Source organism: Sorex fumeus, unplaced genomic scaffold (genome assembly GCF_029834395.1).
Source record: "Sorex fumeus unplaced genomic scaffold, SorFum_2.1 ptg000015l, whole genome shotgun sequence".
Taxonomy (NCBI): domain Eukaryota; kingdom Metazoa; phylum Chordata; class Mammalia; order Eulipotyphla; family Soricidae; genus Sorex; species Sorex fumeus.
The window spans coordinates 15,608,450-15,627,065 of NW_026606072.1; the positions used below are offsets into that span (position 1 = coordinate 15,608,450).

The window sequence follows — 18,616 nt, forward strand, 5'->3', positions numbered from 1 at the left end:
CCCACCCATCAGGGAAATACAAATCAAAACCACAGTGAGGGGCCTGTGGCTATATTGACAGCATAAGGCTGCAACTTTGGTCCCCAGGGATGCTGCACACATGGATTATGGTCCTGGCATCTCTACTGCTCCCCATTTCCAGTCACACAACGATCAAGTGTGCATGCACAGAACAACCAGAGAATATGACCTCCCAGCAAGCGTTGCAACTAAAAAGATATGCGAACATCATGACCAGGAGTACCCCTGACAAATGAGTGTGACCCCCCCCCCCCCCCCCCCCACCCAGGAGCATCCCAAGGAGAGATGGGAACTTAAAGTGTGTGACTCCCTATGGAGCATGGCAACGGGGGGGGGGGGGGGTGAGAGCAGATAAGATCTGTCCCTACGGAGCAGATAAGACCTATTCTTGCATAGCATAGTGACCCATTAGGAAGTGTCTGGGAGCATTTTATAAGCACCAGGTACCTGGCCTTGGGTCTCGCCTAACCCCCCAAGAATTGTCACCTATGCTTAGCTAGTCATTCCTGACTGCAGCATCTAGCCCTAATTGGGATTGGGTGGGGCAAAGCAGAGGTGGAAAGGTGATAGGTCAGTAATGCTAAACTTTATGCGAATGGACCATCGTCTTAAGCTGAGATCCTCTATAAAATATGTGTGTATTTGGCAATAAAGTGAACAGCCATCAGTTGTCTCCCAGAGTGGTTTCTCCATGTGCCCGTCATCCTTCACCCCCACGTCTGCCGGGACCCAGTGTGTAATGTGTCTGTGCAAGTTGTGGAAAAACTGTTCCCCAACAACTCTCAGCAAGCATTGCAGCTGGATACAAGAGCTACACAACCTGAAGGACAATTCTTAGCAGACGAGCTTGTGTGAGAATCACAACCAAGCATGTGTGTGATGGCCAGCCATGGCAATAACAGTATCAACTGAGCAAAGGGGAGAGGCAATATTAAAATCTGTCACTGTCACTGTCCTCCTGTTGTTCATCTATTTGCTCGAGCGGGCCCAGTAACGTCTCCATAATGAGACTTGTTGTTACTGTGTTTGAATACGTCAGGGGTAGCTTGCCAGGCTTTGCCGTGTGGGCGGGATACTCTCAGTAGCTTGCCGACTCTCCGAGAGGGGCGGACAGAGGTGTTTGCACAAGGCAAATGCCCTACAGCTGTGCTTTGGTTCCAGCCCAACAATACAATGCATACATTAAAATCCACAATGAGATCTAATACAGTCTTCCTTGCCCATAAGAATTGACTATTATCTTAGAGATAAGAAATAGATATTGGCAAGGCTGTGAAGAAAAGAAACCCTGTCCATGTTGATGGGAATATAAATGGGTACAGCCACAGTAAAATTGGTTCCATATAGTAGGGCTAGAAAGATAACAGAGGGTTTGTTAAGGCACATGTCTTGCATGTGGCTAAGTCTGGTTTGATTTCCAGCACTGCAGGGTCTTCAGAGTACCACCAGCTTTGAAGCTGAAGATCCCTGAGCACTGCAGGCGTGGTCCAGGCAGTTCCTGTTATCACAGTGCCTGAGCATCCTCAGGCCCTTGCACTGAAATTTTGAGCTGATTGGCTGAGGATTGTCATGAGGGGCCATAATGTTCCCAGAAACACTGTTTGGGAGACCCCCAAAATTAAAAATATGCCAGCAATAACACATGATGAAGTACACTCCTGGGTATTAGTTCAAAGAAAATAAAACATGAACTAAAAAAAAATAGCTGCACCCTCAGGTTCATTCACTCATGCATTATTCACAATATCCAAGATATAGTCAAGTCTCCATCAAAGAATGGTTGAAAAAAAAAAGTGTGTGTCAACAGAATACTACTTGGCCATAAGGAAAGATGAATTAATGCAATTTTCTAATACCTAGATAGATTTGGAGAGTATCATGTGGAGTGAAATGAACCAGAGGGAGGGGGACAGACATAGAGTGATATCAATCATATATGGAATATAGAGACATAGGGGATTAACTAATCCTAAAGGCAAAATAAATGAAGAGCAGGAAAATTTATCCTTAGTGGGAAGGTTGCCACTACTGAGGCTGGGGGACTGGTCAGGGAAGGGTCCACTACAACAATGATGGAGGAAAGAGGTTACTTTGGACAAGGACTGGGTGCTGAAAGTAGGTAAAGTGATATGCATGATACCCTGTCAGAAAGAGTACTATAAACTACAGTGCCTGAAAGGAAAAAAAGAAAAAAGAAAAAAGTGCCTGCCATGAGGCAGGCTGGGGGGCTGGAGGAAAACTGGGGACACTGGTGGAGGGACACTGGTGAAGGGATGGGTGTTGGAACATTCTACAACTGAAACTCAATCATGAGTAACTGTTATTTATGGTGATTCAATTTAAATTTTAAAAAAGTGTGTGTATGTATGTGTATATGTACACTCAGAAGATTATTCATCCATAGAAAATGAGAACGCCAAGAGAGAGATAGCCACAAAAAAACGCCTGTCTTTGAAAACTCTTGAGCTAATTCGCCAGCGTGGTTTGGCGCATGCCTCAGGCAACCGCAAGCTAACGTCCGAGCTCTCAAAGCAGTGCAGAGATGTGATCAAGGAAGACCTCAAAGAGAGAAGAGCAGAAATACTAGTAGATGCAGCAGAAGCTGGGAAAAGTATTCGTTACCCGCCTGTCCTTCGCCAACTACAAGACTAAGATGACTGCCCTCCGACGTCCTGATGGATCCATCACATCCTCCAGAATGGCAATGGAGAAGATTATCCATGACTACTACTCAAATCTCTTCGATAGCCATGTCCACTTGCTGACATACCAAATTCCACAGGATGAATATGTCGTTCCCAACATTCTCCCTTCCGAAATCCGACACGCCACTTTGTCGGTAAAGAAACAAACAGCACCCGGCCCAGACAAGGTGAGACCTGAACACTTGAAGAACCTGCCGTCAGTACTCATGAATACACTGGCTCGGCTCTTCACTTGCTATCTGTCTGAATGCAAGGTTCCGTCCCAATGGAAAACCAGCAGGACCGTACTACTGTTCAAGAAGGGAGACATCCATGACATTGGCAACTATCGCCCGATCTGCCTATTGTCTGTCATCTACAAGTTGTTCACTCGAGTCATCCTAAATAGGATTGGCAGAACACTAGATGAAGGACAACCATGCGAGCAAGCCGGGTTCTGCAAAGGATTCAGCACCACCGACCATATCCACATGATAACCAAGGTCATTGAGGTTTCTTGGGAGTTCAAGATGCCGCTCTGTCTAACGTTCATTGATTTAAAGAAGGCCTTTGATTCTGTTGAGATGGAAGTGGTCATTGAAGCCCTAGCCAATCAGGGCATTCAAACTCAATACATCTAGATCTTCCGTGAGCTGTATTATGGATTCACTACCAGGATCTCACCATTCTACAAAGAAGTGATCGTTGATGTCAAGAGAGGGGTTCGGCAGGGTGATACCATTTCACCAAAACTCTTCAGTGCCACCCTCGAGAACATCATGCGACGACTGGAATGGGAAAACATGGGAGTGAAGATAGATGGTCGGCAATTACACCACCTCCGCTTTGCTGATGACATTGTTTTAATAACACCAAACATCAGCCAAGCGGCACAAATGCTGGCCGACTTTGACCGTGAGTGTGGAAAGGTAGGACTACAGCTGAATCTTACGAAGACAATGTTTATGAGAAACAGCCTCGTTCCTGACGCCCCATTCGCTCTCAATGGAACGACCATCTCCGAATGCAACAGCTATGTCTACCTAGGTCGAGAGGTCAACATGACAAATGACCTGGCAACCGAGCTGAGCAGGAGGAAGAGAGCGGCTTGGAACACCTTCAAGAACGTCGAAGAAATAGCTAAGAGGACGAAGAACCTCCGGCTCCGGGCACATCTCTTTGATTCCACTGTTCTTCCTGCATTAACATATGCCTCAGAGACCTGGGCCCTACGCAAACAGAATGAGAACGCTATTCAGGTCTCCCAAAGAAGAATAGAAAGACTTATTGTGCTATTTCAGAATATGAACAAATTTATACTCATATGTGTACATATTAAACTAATGATTATATGCAAATTATACCTAAATATAAAAGGAAAATAATTTCTAGTGATTTCTATGATACACAATGGACAAGTGAGTTATTTAACTTTTAAGCTGGAAGAAATTCTGAAAAGCATTGCACTTTTGAAAAGAGAAATTATATTCTGAGTAAAATTGCATTTGAGAGAATTTATCCTTTATAATAATCTCATCTTCTGGTACACTTTACTGGATCACTGTGGGTCACTGGAAGAAGATGAGGTTTCAGAATTTCTTCCAGGACTGTAAGACAGAAAACTAAATATATTTAAGGCTAATTTTGTAACTCAAAGTAGAGACACAGACATGAAATTTCACATGGAATGAAGTGGTCAGACAAAGTATGATGCTGCTGTTTAAACTTTCTTAGTGAAAAATATGTAAGGAAAATCGGACTGCCTAGCTTCAGTCTACATGGAGCCAAAAATTCAGGGTTTACTGGACAACATGAGTTCATACTGCAGTCATTGCTTTGATTGGAAATGAAACACAAGAGAGGTTTATACAAAAGGATTTACAGAAGCAGAGGAGAGAGTTCAGGAACCAGAATTCCCAAAAGGATATCTCAGGTCATCCAAGGCTTAGCAAAGATCAGAAGCATTATTACTAATAATCAAGGACGCAGAATCTCCTGGTTTAGTTATAATAATGAATATTATATAATATATGGCACACTGTATCAAATATGTATAATGAAATATTCATCCAAATATTTCCCCAAGACAATACGAGTCATCCTGTTTCATGTACCCAAACTCAACATTGGTGGGACAGAAATCTCTCAGAGACTCTAGGTTGGCCATAGTGGATCTGCCTTCTTTGATTTATCTAGGTCTTTGGAGGAGAATTATAAATCCTGCCTCTACCACAGCACACTTCCAGAGAAAACAGCTTTTTTTTTTTTTCCCTTTATTTTATTTTATTTTTTTTAAAGTTGTAGATTTACAATTTTTTGTGCTTTGGTTTCAATTATACAATGATCAGATACCCATCCCTCCACCAGTGCCCATTTTCCACCGCCATGGATAATATCCCTCCCACCCCCATCCCCCCATCCCCCCTGTCTCTGTGGCAGGGCAATCCCCTGTGTTCTCTCTCTCCTTTTGGGTGTTGTGGTCTGCAAAAGAGGCATTGAGTGGCAAACATGTTCAGTCCATAGTCTACTTTCGACATGCATCTCCCCTCCTGGGAGGATCCTCCAAACATCCTTTATTTGGTGCTCCCTTCTCTATCTGAACAGCCCTTTCCTCTAGGATACCCGGCTGGCCTCTAAGTTATGGAGTAATCCTCCTGGTGCTGATCTCAGCTATTCTTGGGTATTAATCTCATACTTTGTTACTTTATATCCCCCAGATGAATGCAATCTTTCTATGTCTATCCCTCTCTTTCTGACTCATTTCGCTTAGCATGATACTTTCCATATTGTACCACTTGTATGTAAATTTCATGACTTCATCTTTTCTAAGAGCTACATAGTACTCCATTGTGTAGATGTACCAAAGTTTCTTTAACTAGTCATCTGTTCTTGGGCATTCAGGTTTCTTCCAGTTTCTGGCTATTGTAAAGAGTGCTGCAATGAACAAACAAGTGCAGATGTCACTTCGACTATACATTTTTGCCTCTCTGGGATATATTCCCAGGAGTGGTATTGCTGGGTCAAATGGGAGCTCAATTTCTAATTTTTTGAGAATCGTCCATACTGTGAGAAAATAGCTTTTTTAAAAAAAATATATTTGTTTTGTTTTTGGACCACACCTGGCTATGCTTAGGGCTTATTCCTGGCTCTGTGATCAGGGGTCATTCCTGGTGGTGCTCAGGGGGCCATATGGGATTCTGAGGATCAATTCCACATCTGCTACATGCAAGGCAAATGCTCTCCGTGTTGTATTATCGCTCTGGCTCCAACAACAGGTTTCTTTCATATACTCTTAGCTACGTGAAAGAGCATTCTTTTCTATTTGTCTTTATAAATAGATTATTTTCTTCGTACAGTGTTGGGGATAAACCTGGTCTCATGCAGGCAAAAGATGCACACCAGCCTGTTGTACTCTAGTCTGGAAAAGTGTCTAGTACTTTGTGTTAGTTTCAACATTATTATAACTTTTCTATTTTACAGAAAGACCATTTCACTGTATTCAAATCCAAAGTGATGTCTAGGAGGTTGAGTGTAAACTTTGCACGTGGGAGGCCCAGAAGCCATCCCCAAGAAGTCAGCAGAGTGGACCCTGAGCAACTTGGATATGGCCCAAGAACAACTTCCCCCCCCCATTTTAGAAATACTGAATAATTTTCAGTGGCCCTTTTCTTCAAATTGTTTATTTCTAATCATTAGGTAAACAGTTCCTAAAATTGCTTTTGATTAACTATTAGTGATCTATGAGATTTAAAGAAAATGGATCTCCCCCTCCTCCCCATATATTTCCTCCCCTCCCCTCCCCCCCCTCTCCCACCACCCTGTCCCCATGGTCTTTATTGGTTGCACTGAGCAGTAAAGGGAGCTGGAGACAGCTCTAGTTTCTGAGGGAAACACCAAAGACCAGGTTGCTGCTCCTCCAAATATTTTTTCTAGCAAAAATGATCTAGACATACTCTGGCTCTTCCTCTAGTGAATTTAAAAAACGTTTTTTTTTTTTTTAAAAATATATTTTGTCATTCTGCTGCAGTTGCCATAAATCCTGTGTTTAAAGAGGATTGATGAGGAGTGTAATTTTTCAAAGCAATGAAGTTAAAATTAAACTCTAAGATATTGGTGATTGGTTTTTATTGGCTTGTTCTTAACATCTTTTCTATACTATGGTGCTTATCATTCTCCTAGCATTCAGAGAAAACATTTAAGCTTTTACATGGTTTGTAAAGTCTACATAAGTAGTACAGAGAGTTGGAATTAATCCTGCTTTACAGGCCTGGCAGTGAGCGGGTGTCACAGCTACGAATTCATTTTGCAGTGTGCCGCTGTTGACTTAATAGCCCCTTTAAATTCATAGCCTTTAGAACCAAAGGACAAATCTTAAAGACCCAACAGCAATATTCTCATTATTTTGTCCCAAATAGAATCAACGGAAATAGGATGTCAGTCATGTTTAAAATGGCCTTAGCTTCAATATGTGTGTACTTGCATTATTCAGTTGTACCAAGGAAAAACACTGACTATTTGAGAATTTGAACAAAATTTATCTTAAATTCTGCCCATTCACTGAGCAAAATCATTCCAAGATGTTTGGGTGTTCATTTTATTTATGTAAGCCATTTCAGTTAAATTTGTCTTATTCTATTTATTGCACTGTTATTGTTGAGGTTAGCACTTATGTTCAAATTCTTCTAACACTATACTGTAAAAATAATGTTCAAGGTGATGTGCTGAAAATTTTGTTTGCAATCATCTTAAAACATAACTTATTGTAACCTAAAATTATTTCTTAATAAAAATTTATATAGCATTTCCTTATGTAAACTTTAAAATATTTATTGTGGCCAGTTTTGTAAAGATTCTCCTGTCTATACTCTTTTCTTTATTGCTTATTTTTATGAAAAAAGTTTTGTATTTTTACCTGTTTGTTTTGTATAGCCACTAAACCAACTATAGTACATGCTGCCTCCTTTTCTGTAGTTAAACTTTTAAAATTTTGTTCATATTTTAAATGAATGTCAAATCATGCCCTTTAATTTCTACTTTCTAAATAAATACCTGTTTATTAAAACATTATTACCTTGAAGGAATTGCTTAATTAAGTCATTATTTATGAATTTAATATATTTCAGAGTTTCTAGTTAAGAATGTATCTTCCTGCCAGTCTTCATATCAGAATTCTCTTACAAATAACTCTCCAGTTACACTTGTTTTGATAGTTTTTACTACTTAATTGATATATTATGATATATGATTACATTTCTGAAATACAAACCACACACTAAGCTACTGAAAGGGAAGATACGTATTGTACAACTCCCTGATGTCATGATAGGTGTTTAGCTAATTCTTGTAAGGTGTATAATTAAGTGGCACTTAAATCGAAAAATAAAGAGACAAATTTTATAGTCTGAAAAGCTGCAAAATGACAGAACATGTCATACTTGTCTGAAATCCTCATGGGAGTATATATACTAAATAGGAGGGATGGATGCAGAGGATGAATCTGGAATTTAATAGTACAAGAATATCACATAGAATAATTGTTTCAAGGGAAAATCAAAGGGAATGTGTCCATCACTTGCTGTAGGAAGATATATTAATGAAAAGTTAACACATCCTCACACCTTAATAAAAATATTCACTTGGCTTTGGCAAGATCTTAGTTTACCTGCAGTCTCTGCTTCTCTGACTTCAGTTTTGGGAAATTTTAAACTTTTTATGTTTTCTGCCCTTTCAGTGCTTTATAAAAAGTAGTTCAAAGTTTTCTTCCATCTGTAATTTCAAAGCATTAAATCCCTTCCACTCCATACATCTTTTCTTTGTTCTTGTTCCCATTAAATTATTGCTATTTTAGGAAAAACTCTGTCTTTAATTATTTCTCTTGTTTTTCTGCATTTAATATTTTAATAATTAAAATTAAAACTCAGATACTATAACCTATGGGTGACTGCCTTATTATATATCTGGTATAAATTCAAAATCCTAGGTAATTCTGTATGCTGTTACAGGTACCTGCATTTATAGTAAGTGTTGAAATGTAAAGAATAATACCAGCTAATAATGATGGTCAGCTCAGAGGTTGATTCCTCAGAGCATTCCTCCCTCCAAATGCTCCCCATCATCTAAGCCAGTGTAGCTAAAATTTTTTTAGAAATGAGTTTTATTCTTCCCAAATTTTGCTCTTTGGGGGGGCATGACACACAGCAGTGCTCTGGACTTACTCCTGGCTCTGCACTCAGGAATCAAGTCTTGGGAGAACATATGGCATACTGGGGACTGAACCAAGTCTGTTCGGAGCAAGCAAGCTGGACTCTCTCTCTGGCTTCTGAAGTTTCTTTTAACATGTAGGTTCTTGGACTTCAAATATAGAAACTTTGATATAGTAGGTCTGAGTTGAGTTGAGGTCGGTATATATGCAACTTGAAAAATAACTTCCTCCATTTCATCTCAGTTGATTAGAGGGCCAGCCTGACGTGAATGCAGTGAACAAGCACAATAAGTGCAGGGGTAAGGCAGGCTGAAGCTAAAGCGAGAGGTCAGGGATGGAACACAGGTTGGCAATGGCCTGAGGAAGAGTTCTGATTTATAAAGTGGACAGGCATAATTTACAAAGAAAATACACAGCAGAGTGCTGGGCACAAAGATGGAAAAACTAAGTGCAAGCAGCAGAGGGAGAGGAGTCTCTCAAGGAAAATGCAGCAGGGCTGGAGAGGAAGAGGTACTGAGAGCACACCTGTATAGAAGACACAGTGGCAAAATCCAGTAAGGACATGCCTGTGTGTCCAGTGGAGTCGAGAGAAAGAAAGCGATCAGCAAAATGCAGGCTAGGAAAATCTTTATTGATTATAGAGTTCTTTGTATATATTTGCTACTGGAAGGTAAGATTCTCTCTCATGCTATTCCCACAACCCAGTCTGTTGCAGATGTTCAGCTTCTGGTGAACTAAATTGGACTGGTACAGACAGATGCCATATAAGAATTTTTAAAAGTTGAGCTACAACTCACTTCTATCAGTACCCACATCAGGATGAGCAAATCTTATGTATATAACAACCATTCACAATGGAGAAATAATTCTAACCATATTGATAAAATAGTTTCTGGGTCTTGGCTCTTGATGGGATTACATGGCGCCAGGGGGCCAGTTGGTGGGTGTGACCCCTGCCTACTGGAATTTGGAGGATCTGGGTGGAGGACGCTCAGCCCCGATCCGAGCAGGCTTGGAGATCTCAGCCCCGGGACCCGCATGCCTTTGTTCCTCTGCCGGTACCTTCATGCGTGTGGAGAGTGGTCTCAGCATGGTGGTGGCTGGATCTGGAGGTCTTCGGCTGTCTGAGCCCTGGTCAGGGCAGGAGGGAGACTCAACCCGCTCCCCTCCAAGGGGCCCCAGCGAGGACAGCCAGGCGCAGGGGCAGGAGACTCTGTGCTGTTCTCTTCCGGGAGCTGGGTTTATAGTCTCTGGGTCTTGGCCGTTGATAGGATTACACCGCGCCAGGGGGCCAGTGGGTGGGTGTGAACCCTGCCTACTGGAATATGAAGGATCTGGGTGGAGGATACTCAGAGTCTCCTGGCCCCATGCCTGGCTGTCCTCGCCGGGGTCCCTTGGAGGGAGCAGGTTGAGTTTCCCTCCCCACCCTGACCAGGGCTCCCACAGCCGAAGACCTCCAGAACCAGCCACCACCATGCTGAGACCACTCTCCACACGCATGAAGGTACTGGCAGAGGAACAAAGGCATGTGGGTCCCGGGACTGAGATCTCCAAGCCTGCTCGGATCAGGGCTGAGCATCCTCCACCCAGATCCTCCATATTCCAGTAGGCAGGGGTCATACCCACCAACTGGCCCCCTGGCACCATGTAATCCCATCAACGGCCAAGACCCAGAGACTATAAAACCCAGCTCCTGGAAGTGCGAGGCCGCATTTGCAGCCACACGACATCTTATTACCTCATTCCTACTTTGGACAAACTGGCAGGCTACCGAATGTAACCTGCCCACACAACAGACTCTGGCAAACTCCCTGTGGTGTACCAAATATGCCAAATACCAGTAACAATGATGGATCTCATTCTCCTAACCCTGAAAGAGCCTTGAGTATGGCACTTTTTGAAAAATCTCAGGGCTAGGACGAAGGAGACATTACTGGGGCCTGCTTGAGGCAATCGACGAACAACAGGATGGTTGTGATCATGATCGTGATTGATAAAATAGTTATTTTGGATCTCAAATCAATAGGTAATATTTTTTATGAAAACAAAACTAAAAATTGTACTGAGGATGCAGAGATAGTGTATTGGGGAGGGCACTTGCTTTGTGGTTAACCAGGGTTCAATCCCCGGGATCCCATATGGTCCCTGAGAACTTACTGGCATAATTTCTGAGTGCAGAGCCAGGAGTAAATTCTGAACATAGCCTGGTGTGCCACTGCCAACAAAATAGAAGAAACCAAACAGTGTCTGGTGTGCACAGTAAAATTCTGGACAATGGAGTGTAAAGTTCCATTGTCCGTAAAGAGAAAAATGCTAAGACAAAGACCTCCAGACTCTTTCCATTTAAATTGTGAGATCCTTAGCTTCTCTCCCATAAATGATCTCTTAAGATCATTTGTAGAAGCGTGTGTAGTCAAGAGAAGAACAAACTACATTAAAAGAGGTAAATGACTCTTGAAGAATGCACAAGTGTTGGTTTCTATGACAACTGCTGGGTTTTACTGAAAGGAGCAAAAAATCAATTAGTAACCATTGGTAGAACTTGCACAGGAGCTGAAAACACATATGCCTCACAAATTTGAAGTTATAAGGAAAATCTGGATATGTTCCCATCATTCTTTATATCCCGGTGCATGACCTGATCTTTTCACATTTTACTGGAGTGGTCAAAGATTGAGCCTGTTACCCATGTCTCCTCTGATGAAGAGAATAGCAATTCATGACTTCCCTCTAATTTTCTTTGAGCATAAATCATTTCAGATGCATCTGTCACTGTCTGTCACTGTCCTCCTGTTGTTCATCGATTTGCTCGAGCGGGCCCAGCAACATCTCCATTGGAGATTTTGTTGTTATTGTGTTTGGCATATCGAATACATCATGGGTAGCTTGCCAGGCTCTGCCATGTGGGCGAGATACTCTCAGTAGCTTGCCTGGCTCTCTGAGAGGGGCGGAGGAATTGAACTTGGGTCGGCCATGTTGGCTGCGTGCAAGGCAAATGCCCTACCTGCTGGGCTATTGCTCCAGCCCCTTTCAGATGCATAAATGAAGATAATTTGGATCTGTGTAGGTCATCCCCCTGCCCTTCTTACCCTCCCACCATGGGTGTACATAACTGACCACAGAAGAAAATGTCAGGAGGGAAGAGATGGTCTCAGAAGCCACCTTGCCGATACCACCCCAGGTTTCTTTTTTTCCTTTGCTCTTGGGGATCTCCTCTTGCTTATTCCTACATTCTTGAGGTGCTAAGAGATGAAGGGAAGATTGCCAAGTTTTTCAAATTAGAACCAGAAGACTAATAAAAATGGAGAGAGGATCTAGGAACAAAATGTGCTCAAAGCAGTCACAGAGTCCAGAGAGCTGGGTGGCTTTCTCACAGGCAGTTCTAAGAAGTTTGTTACTGTGTTTGGCATATCGAATACGTCATGGGGAGCTTGCCAGGCTCTGCCGTGTGGGTGAGATGCTCTCGGTAGCTTGCTGGGCTCTCCGAGAGGGGCGGAGGAATCGAACTCGGGTCGGCCAGGTTGGCCACGTGCAAGGCAAACGCCCTACCGCTGTGCTATCTCTCTAGCCCATTTTTTCTCCAGGTTAGAAATTTACTTCCAACCCACTCTCCACCCCCACAGTATTAGAGTTAGGTCACACATTTTACTCTCATGCCTCCTGTGCTCCTTGAAGTATACTATTTCCCTATGTTCTTTTATGCATGAGACTGACTCTCCTCTGTGTTTTTCACATTCTCTTCTCCTTTAAAGAAATGCCATCTTGCCATTTAACCCACATATCAGCTAATATTTCTCATCACTCACCTCTTCCTAGTTATTCTCTTCATTCTCACATTTTCTCTGCATGAGTCTTGCCTGCATAACTCAGCCTCCCGCCCTTTCCACTCCCACTCTTTCCGACTAGTACCTCTCTCTCTGTTTTTGCCTCCCTTGCCTATTTGTTTTCCTCTTGGCATCTGCCTCCCAGCTGCCTCACTTCATTATCTGGTTTTGGATTTTGTCTTTCCATTTCTGCTTCCTTGTATATTTCTCTAGTCTCCCCACCTACAGAGAGCAGCATGAGTCCAGGGACAGCGCCTTCTCCTTTTTTTTGTGTCCTCTGTGTTATCAGAGAGTGCACAGGGCATATAGCAGGGGATCAGTACACATGCCTTCAATAAATCAATCACGATTCCCTCTCCTTTGCACTAAAATTCAACCTATTATATATACCTGCTGAAGCATTTCTCTTTAGATACAGTATTTTCTGTTTGAAATGGCTTTGCCATTCTACAGCTCTTTTATGCTTCTTATTTCAGTTGATCTTTACGAGGATGTTCTGAAGTTGGCATGGGTTATGATACTAATTCTTCAAAGATGAGGGAATTGAGTTTCAAAAAGTTTGTAACAGTCATACAGCTCACCAGTGGTGTCCCTAGAACCAGATTCTGTTAGCAATCTATTCTGTGCTACTACCCTCTTTTAATGGAAACTTGAGGACAATGACAAAAAATATAGAGCATATTCAATACACAATCTTGTGAATGGAGAAAAAGCATCTCAAATAAATAGAAAGACAAGGCCTATTCTGTGTTTTTCATGGAACACAAATATCGATGTTTTGTTCTAGATCACTCTTTTTGCCATTTCACTCTGGTGCTTGTGCTTGAACTCTAATGATGCCGCACAATATGAGAGAAAAAACTATTCACTGCTTATGGAGGAGTCTGGTTTGTAGGATAACACTGTTTTGTCCTTCCTCAGGTAGCTTAGGTTTATCTGGTCACACCCATCCCAGGACACTGAACTTGTATTGTAAGCAATGTCCTTTCTCTGTGGACACAGGAAGACAGTTAATATTATGCTTTGTAACTTGGGAGTTGATTGACTCCGAATAATATTTACTCCTGGGCATCTGATTTCTTGACTCAGTTGCCCCTAGTTCCTAGCACCCTAAAAGTAGGGTCCCGACGAGGGACTGAATGGACCCAGGGCAAGCAGTGAGCTACCCTGGCATCGAAATGGGCCAGGCCAAAGAGCCACGATACTCAACTATAAGTTGAGGGCATGATCATGGACAAATGCTGTCATGATCCAAAAGTAAGTGACGACGAGACCAGGACCCTGCTGGAGCTAGGAAGATTAACCTGGCCTAAGGACTGCAAAATGTATAGCGAGATGTTCTCAGGAAGAACCAAACTAAATTTATATCTCTTACTGTGCTCATACAGAATGACATTGCTAGAAATATTAGAAGTAGATTTATTACAACTATTTAAGTAGATTACTAACTGAGGGAAGAACACACCCTTGTTGGGATCCCACCCTTGAGCGGATCTCCTAGTAATCTGAAGTAATCTCTGTAGATGAGATTTTATCCTTGAGTTAATCTCCTGGAGGAGTGGTCTTACCTCTCTTTGTTGATTCATCAGTATTCAACCCACCTTTATGTCACCGCCTTATGTGACTGCTATATAAACTAAGATGTAAGCTCGGAGAGGAGAGTGAAAATGGAGAGACATCGGGATCCAGAGATCCAGAGTCAGAGCCAGAAGGAGAGAGGTTCCAAGATTGGGGCTCAGGAGAGAAGGAGGCAGAGAAAGACAGGAGTGAAGAGATTTGGAATAAACTACTATTATTATAGACCGCCCTGGCCCTCGTTTCTTCTTCCGTCTGCCCTTGGCCAACAGCCGTTCTGATCCAGGCCACACACAGCGGCTTAAGAGCACCGAATGCAGGCAGTGAGACAGTGTCATCCAGTGAGCCCGTGAACACACAACCTTCCCGTGATAAGATTTTACATGGTTGACATTATTTCTACTGAATCCACCATAGCAATTCTCTGGCATTTTGCACATTGTTACAAATAATTACCACACTCTCATTTAATCTGTTACTTACCAAGCTGTTCCCCTAAATGTTGGCCTCTTTCAGTTGAGATGACTCGCTCATCTTCCATGTCACACTTGTTCCCAACCAGGATAACCTGGGCATTATCCCAAGAATATGTTTTGATTTGAGTTGACCTAAAATTAAAAGAACAGGCAAAAATGATCAAAGGAAAGCATAACATCATAAAATGAAGTAGAAGAAATATATTTGGCAGTTTATAATAATAGCTAAAAATATATAAAGAAAATGAAGCCCAAATGCCTGACATTTAGAATTAATTAGTTCAATGCAATTTCACCTTTCAGATTCTCATCAGGGATTGTATGAGTCAAAATTCAAGGGAACAGAGAATGATATAAAAAATTCCTTTATAAGGCAACGGAATCTAAGAACTGGTCTACAGAACTGAAGTTACCATGTTGCGTGGACAGTGATGGGGTGTTGACAGGGTGAGGCTATGGTGTTGAAACATTAGATACATGAAACTGGGTGTTATAAATCATGGTACCTAAAGTTTTTTTAAAATCTCTTGATCTGATAAAATTCATATTATCATGATGGCTACTTCCTTTCTAGTCCCAATAATATCTAGTATTTTTAAGGCTTGAATGGCCAACAATTTTAGTTTGCTCAAGAGAGTCCCATGTTTCAATACACCTCTCAGCTACAGGAAGCCCATAATGCTACATTGATTTCATCCTAATAATCCAGGAGGAATAGCAAAATCACCTTCATTTTACAGGTGAGAAAATGAGGCATAGAGAATTCAGTATTTGCCCAAGATTACTCAGTATAGGAGCAGATCTGAATATAAAAAATATAGAGCACCACAGCATTTGCTCTTAAATACATTTTCATGCTACTCATTAAAAGTTTGAAACATAAAATTTTAACCCATTTGTTTTCTTCTCAGAGAGGGAGAAAAAAAGCCCTTCTCATTAATCCTTTAGTCACATTCTTATTTGAAAACAACTATGGAAGATAGTTGGGAAGACTTACTGCTAAGTGATTAGTCAGGAGAAAGATATTGAACTGTTGAAAAGCTAAACCAATAATACAAGTTTAAAGGAAAGGACTGAAGGGAAGCTTGGGAATATTCTTAGCTACTGTCAAATCCTTGAGGATTATTAAATAGAAAATAGTGATGAGCTGTTCTCAACTTGAAGAGAGAACCAAAGCAAATAGCTTTAATATGCATCAGGAGAGCTCTCAACAAAAGGTGATTATTATTTCTCCTTTCCAAGAAAGGAGAGAACAAAGAGGTAGATGTGACTTTATTTCAGAGTATTCCCCTGAACCTAGCACAAGTCTTCAAATGAGATGAATCTATCTGATGAAACAAATGTTTGGTTTTATTTGAATATTGGAGAGACGCAGTATTTTCTTCTGTTTGTTTTGTTTTGAATTTTGGCAACACCCAGAAAATTAGAAAAAGCTGGAGACATGATCTTTTTGATGTCCAACTTAAAGTTACAGTACTTTAGTAAGAGTGAAATCAGCATGCATCACAAACTGGGAAAATCAAGTCAGAAGTTTGAGGTCTGGAGATATGGCTCAGTGATAGTGTGTGTAGGGCCCTACGTTTGTTCCAAGCTCTACCACCATTAAAGAAGAGTCAGATCTCTGGGGTGAATGAAAAATGATAAATTCAGAGTTAACTAAGATGAAAAATATCTTACATTTTAAATCTTAAGTGCCAGCATAATTTAATAAGTAAATTCAAAGGATTTAAAAAATCACTTATTTTCAGGCAAGCAATAAAGTTTTTATTGAAGGAAATTTAGAGAGATGTGAGAAGGGAGGGAGGGAGGGAGGAAGGGAGGGAGAGAGAGAAAGAGAAAGAGAGAAAGAGAGAGAGAGAGAAGAGAGAACACACACTTCTCTAGAGTGGAAAAAGTACTAAAGGTGTTCATAAAGCAACTGAAATGGAATCAATTTCTGAGGTGATATTAAAAATTACCCCTCTGCTTTTAGAGGCCCTGGTAAGCTAAGACTAGGCTTCTGCCTGGAAAGGTCCTGGGTGTAAAGAACATAGGTTTAACAGAGAAAGTTCTTGTCTCGGCACACAGCCAGGAATCAAATAACCAGATGGGGTTTAATGAGATAGCAGTCACAGGTGAGGCCCATAATTCTATTAGAGAAGGGGTGTACTGAGGACAAATGCTTGTTGAAGAAATAAAGTGATCTATGCAAACTCTTTCTATGCCCTCCTGACTGTATGAACCTGATCTAGGGTGAAAAAGAAACAACTTGCGCTGGAAATGAATGGAGCACAGGCTTTGCATGTTCTAGGCTTTGAGTTTCATCCTTAGAATCACATAGTGCCCCCAGGTGTAGCCCTGGTGGCCTCCAGTAATGTTGGGACCAAGCAATACACCTGGCACCAGTGCTCTGAGCACTGCTTAGAGAACTTCCTTTCCCATAAAAGCAGCAGCAGCAGATTTAGACTTTAACCAAGTTGATGGAATGCTTATAGTTTGTCACTAAATGTGTCTGATGACTGGAGTTTGACTGAGATAATAATCCATGACATTTATTGGACTATTACTGTGATAGATTATATGTTTATGTATATAAAATTTCTCTGTTCCCTAACAAGTTATAAAAATATATGGCAGGAAGAATATATGTATTTTTTTTTACCATACTCATATCAGTCATTTTTGTTCCCATTTGTTCCTACAAAGATCTAAGTGTACTGCAATCTCTTCAGTGTTTTAAACTGACAAAAAGTGTATGAACACATTGTTTTCTACCATTATCAGGAAATTATGAAGCCCTGTTATCTTGAATATTTAGAAAGCTGATGGAGACTATTTTTCTTAATGAAATAAGAACGTTGACAGGGCTGGAGTGATAGCACAGCGGGTAGGGCATTTGCCTTGCATGTGGTCAATCCAGGTTCAATTCCCAGCATCCCATATGGTTCCCTGGGCACTACCACGAATAAATTCCTGAGTGCAGAGCCATGAGTAAACCCTGTGCATTGCCAGGTGTGACCCAAAAAGCAAAAAAAAAAAATAAAGAAGAATGTTGATTTTATAAAAGGAACTAACTCTGGTCCAGCAATTATGCTTCTAGGTATCTATCTGAAACTACATCAATATGTGCATACTGATATTCTCTGCAGCACTATTCCCAATATACAAAGTATGGAGACAATTTGAGTGTTCATCAGTGACTGTGGATAAAGATATGGTTCAAACATACAATGAATAGTGCTCAGCCATAGAGAAAGATAAAATCTTGTCATCTTAACAGCATATATGGGCCTTGAAGGAATGTAAAATGGGATAACCACATTCTGTTATATCCTTTATAAGGATCATACTCTACTTTGAGTTTCAGAAATCTTTGTAAGCAGAACACAATATTAAACCCAGAAAGGGTGACTGGTTCTTCCTCTTCCCAAATCCAGTTTAATTTACCTCACTAAATCATGCAATATAAATTATAAATGTAGTTTTCCATGAAAACATGTTGAGTTTTGTCTTTTGTTCCTATCTCAAGACTGAAACTTAGGTAAATTTCTAATGGAGTCAATACCTTCCTCTGGTATTTATATTAAAAATCACTGTATCACTGTCATTCTGTCATCGATTTCCTTGAGCAGGCACCAGTAATGTCTCCTTCGTCCTAGCCCTGAGATTTTAGAAAGTGCCACATCTGAGAATCTTTCAGGGTCAGGAAATGAGACCCATCATTGTTACTGGTTTTTGGCATATTGAAAAATATTAAAAATGGGATATATATTTGTTGACTAGAACTCTCATACAATATTGTTATGTATGCCCTTTTTTGTCTTTTGTTGTATTTTATAAAATTCTTATTTGAGG

At 41.1% G+C, this 18,616-nt stretch overlaps 1 protein-coding gene across 2 annotated transcripts in view; it reads right to left on the bottom strand.

The window, feature by feature from the left end:
* Positions 1-18,616, bottom strand: part of RAB3C (RAB3C, member RAS oncogene family) — a 271,591-nt gene that overhangs the window by 26,162 nt on the left and 226,813 nt on the right. For both annotated transcript variants that reach the window (XM_056112097.1, XM_056112096.1), the window contains exon 4: positions 14,790-14,914. In XM_056112097.1, the coding sequence (XP_055968072.1) occupies positions 14,790-14,914 (125 nt within the window). The remainder of the gene's footprint in view (positions 1-14,789; positions 14,915-18,616) is intronic.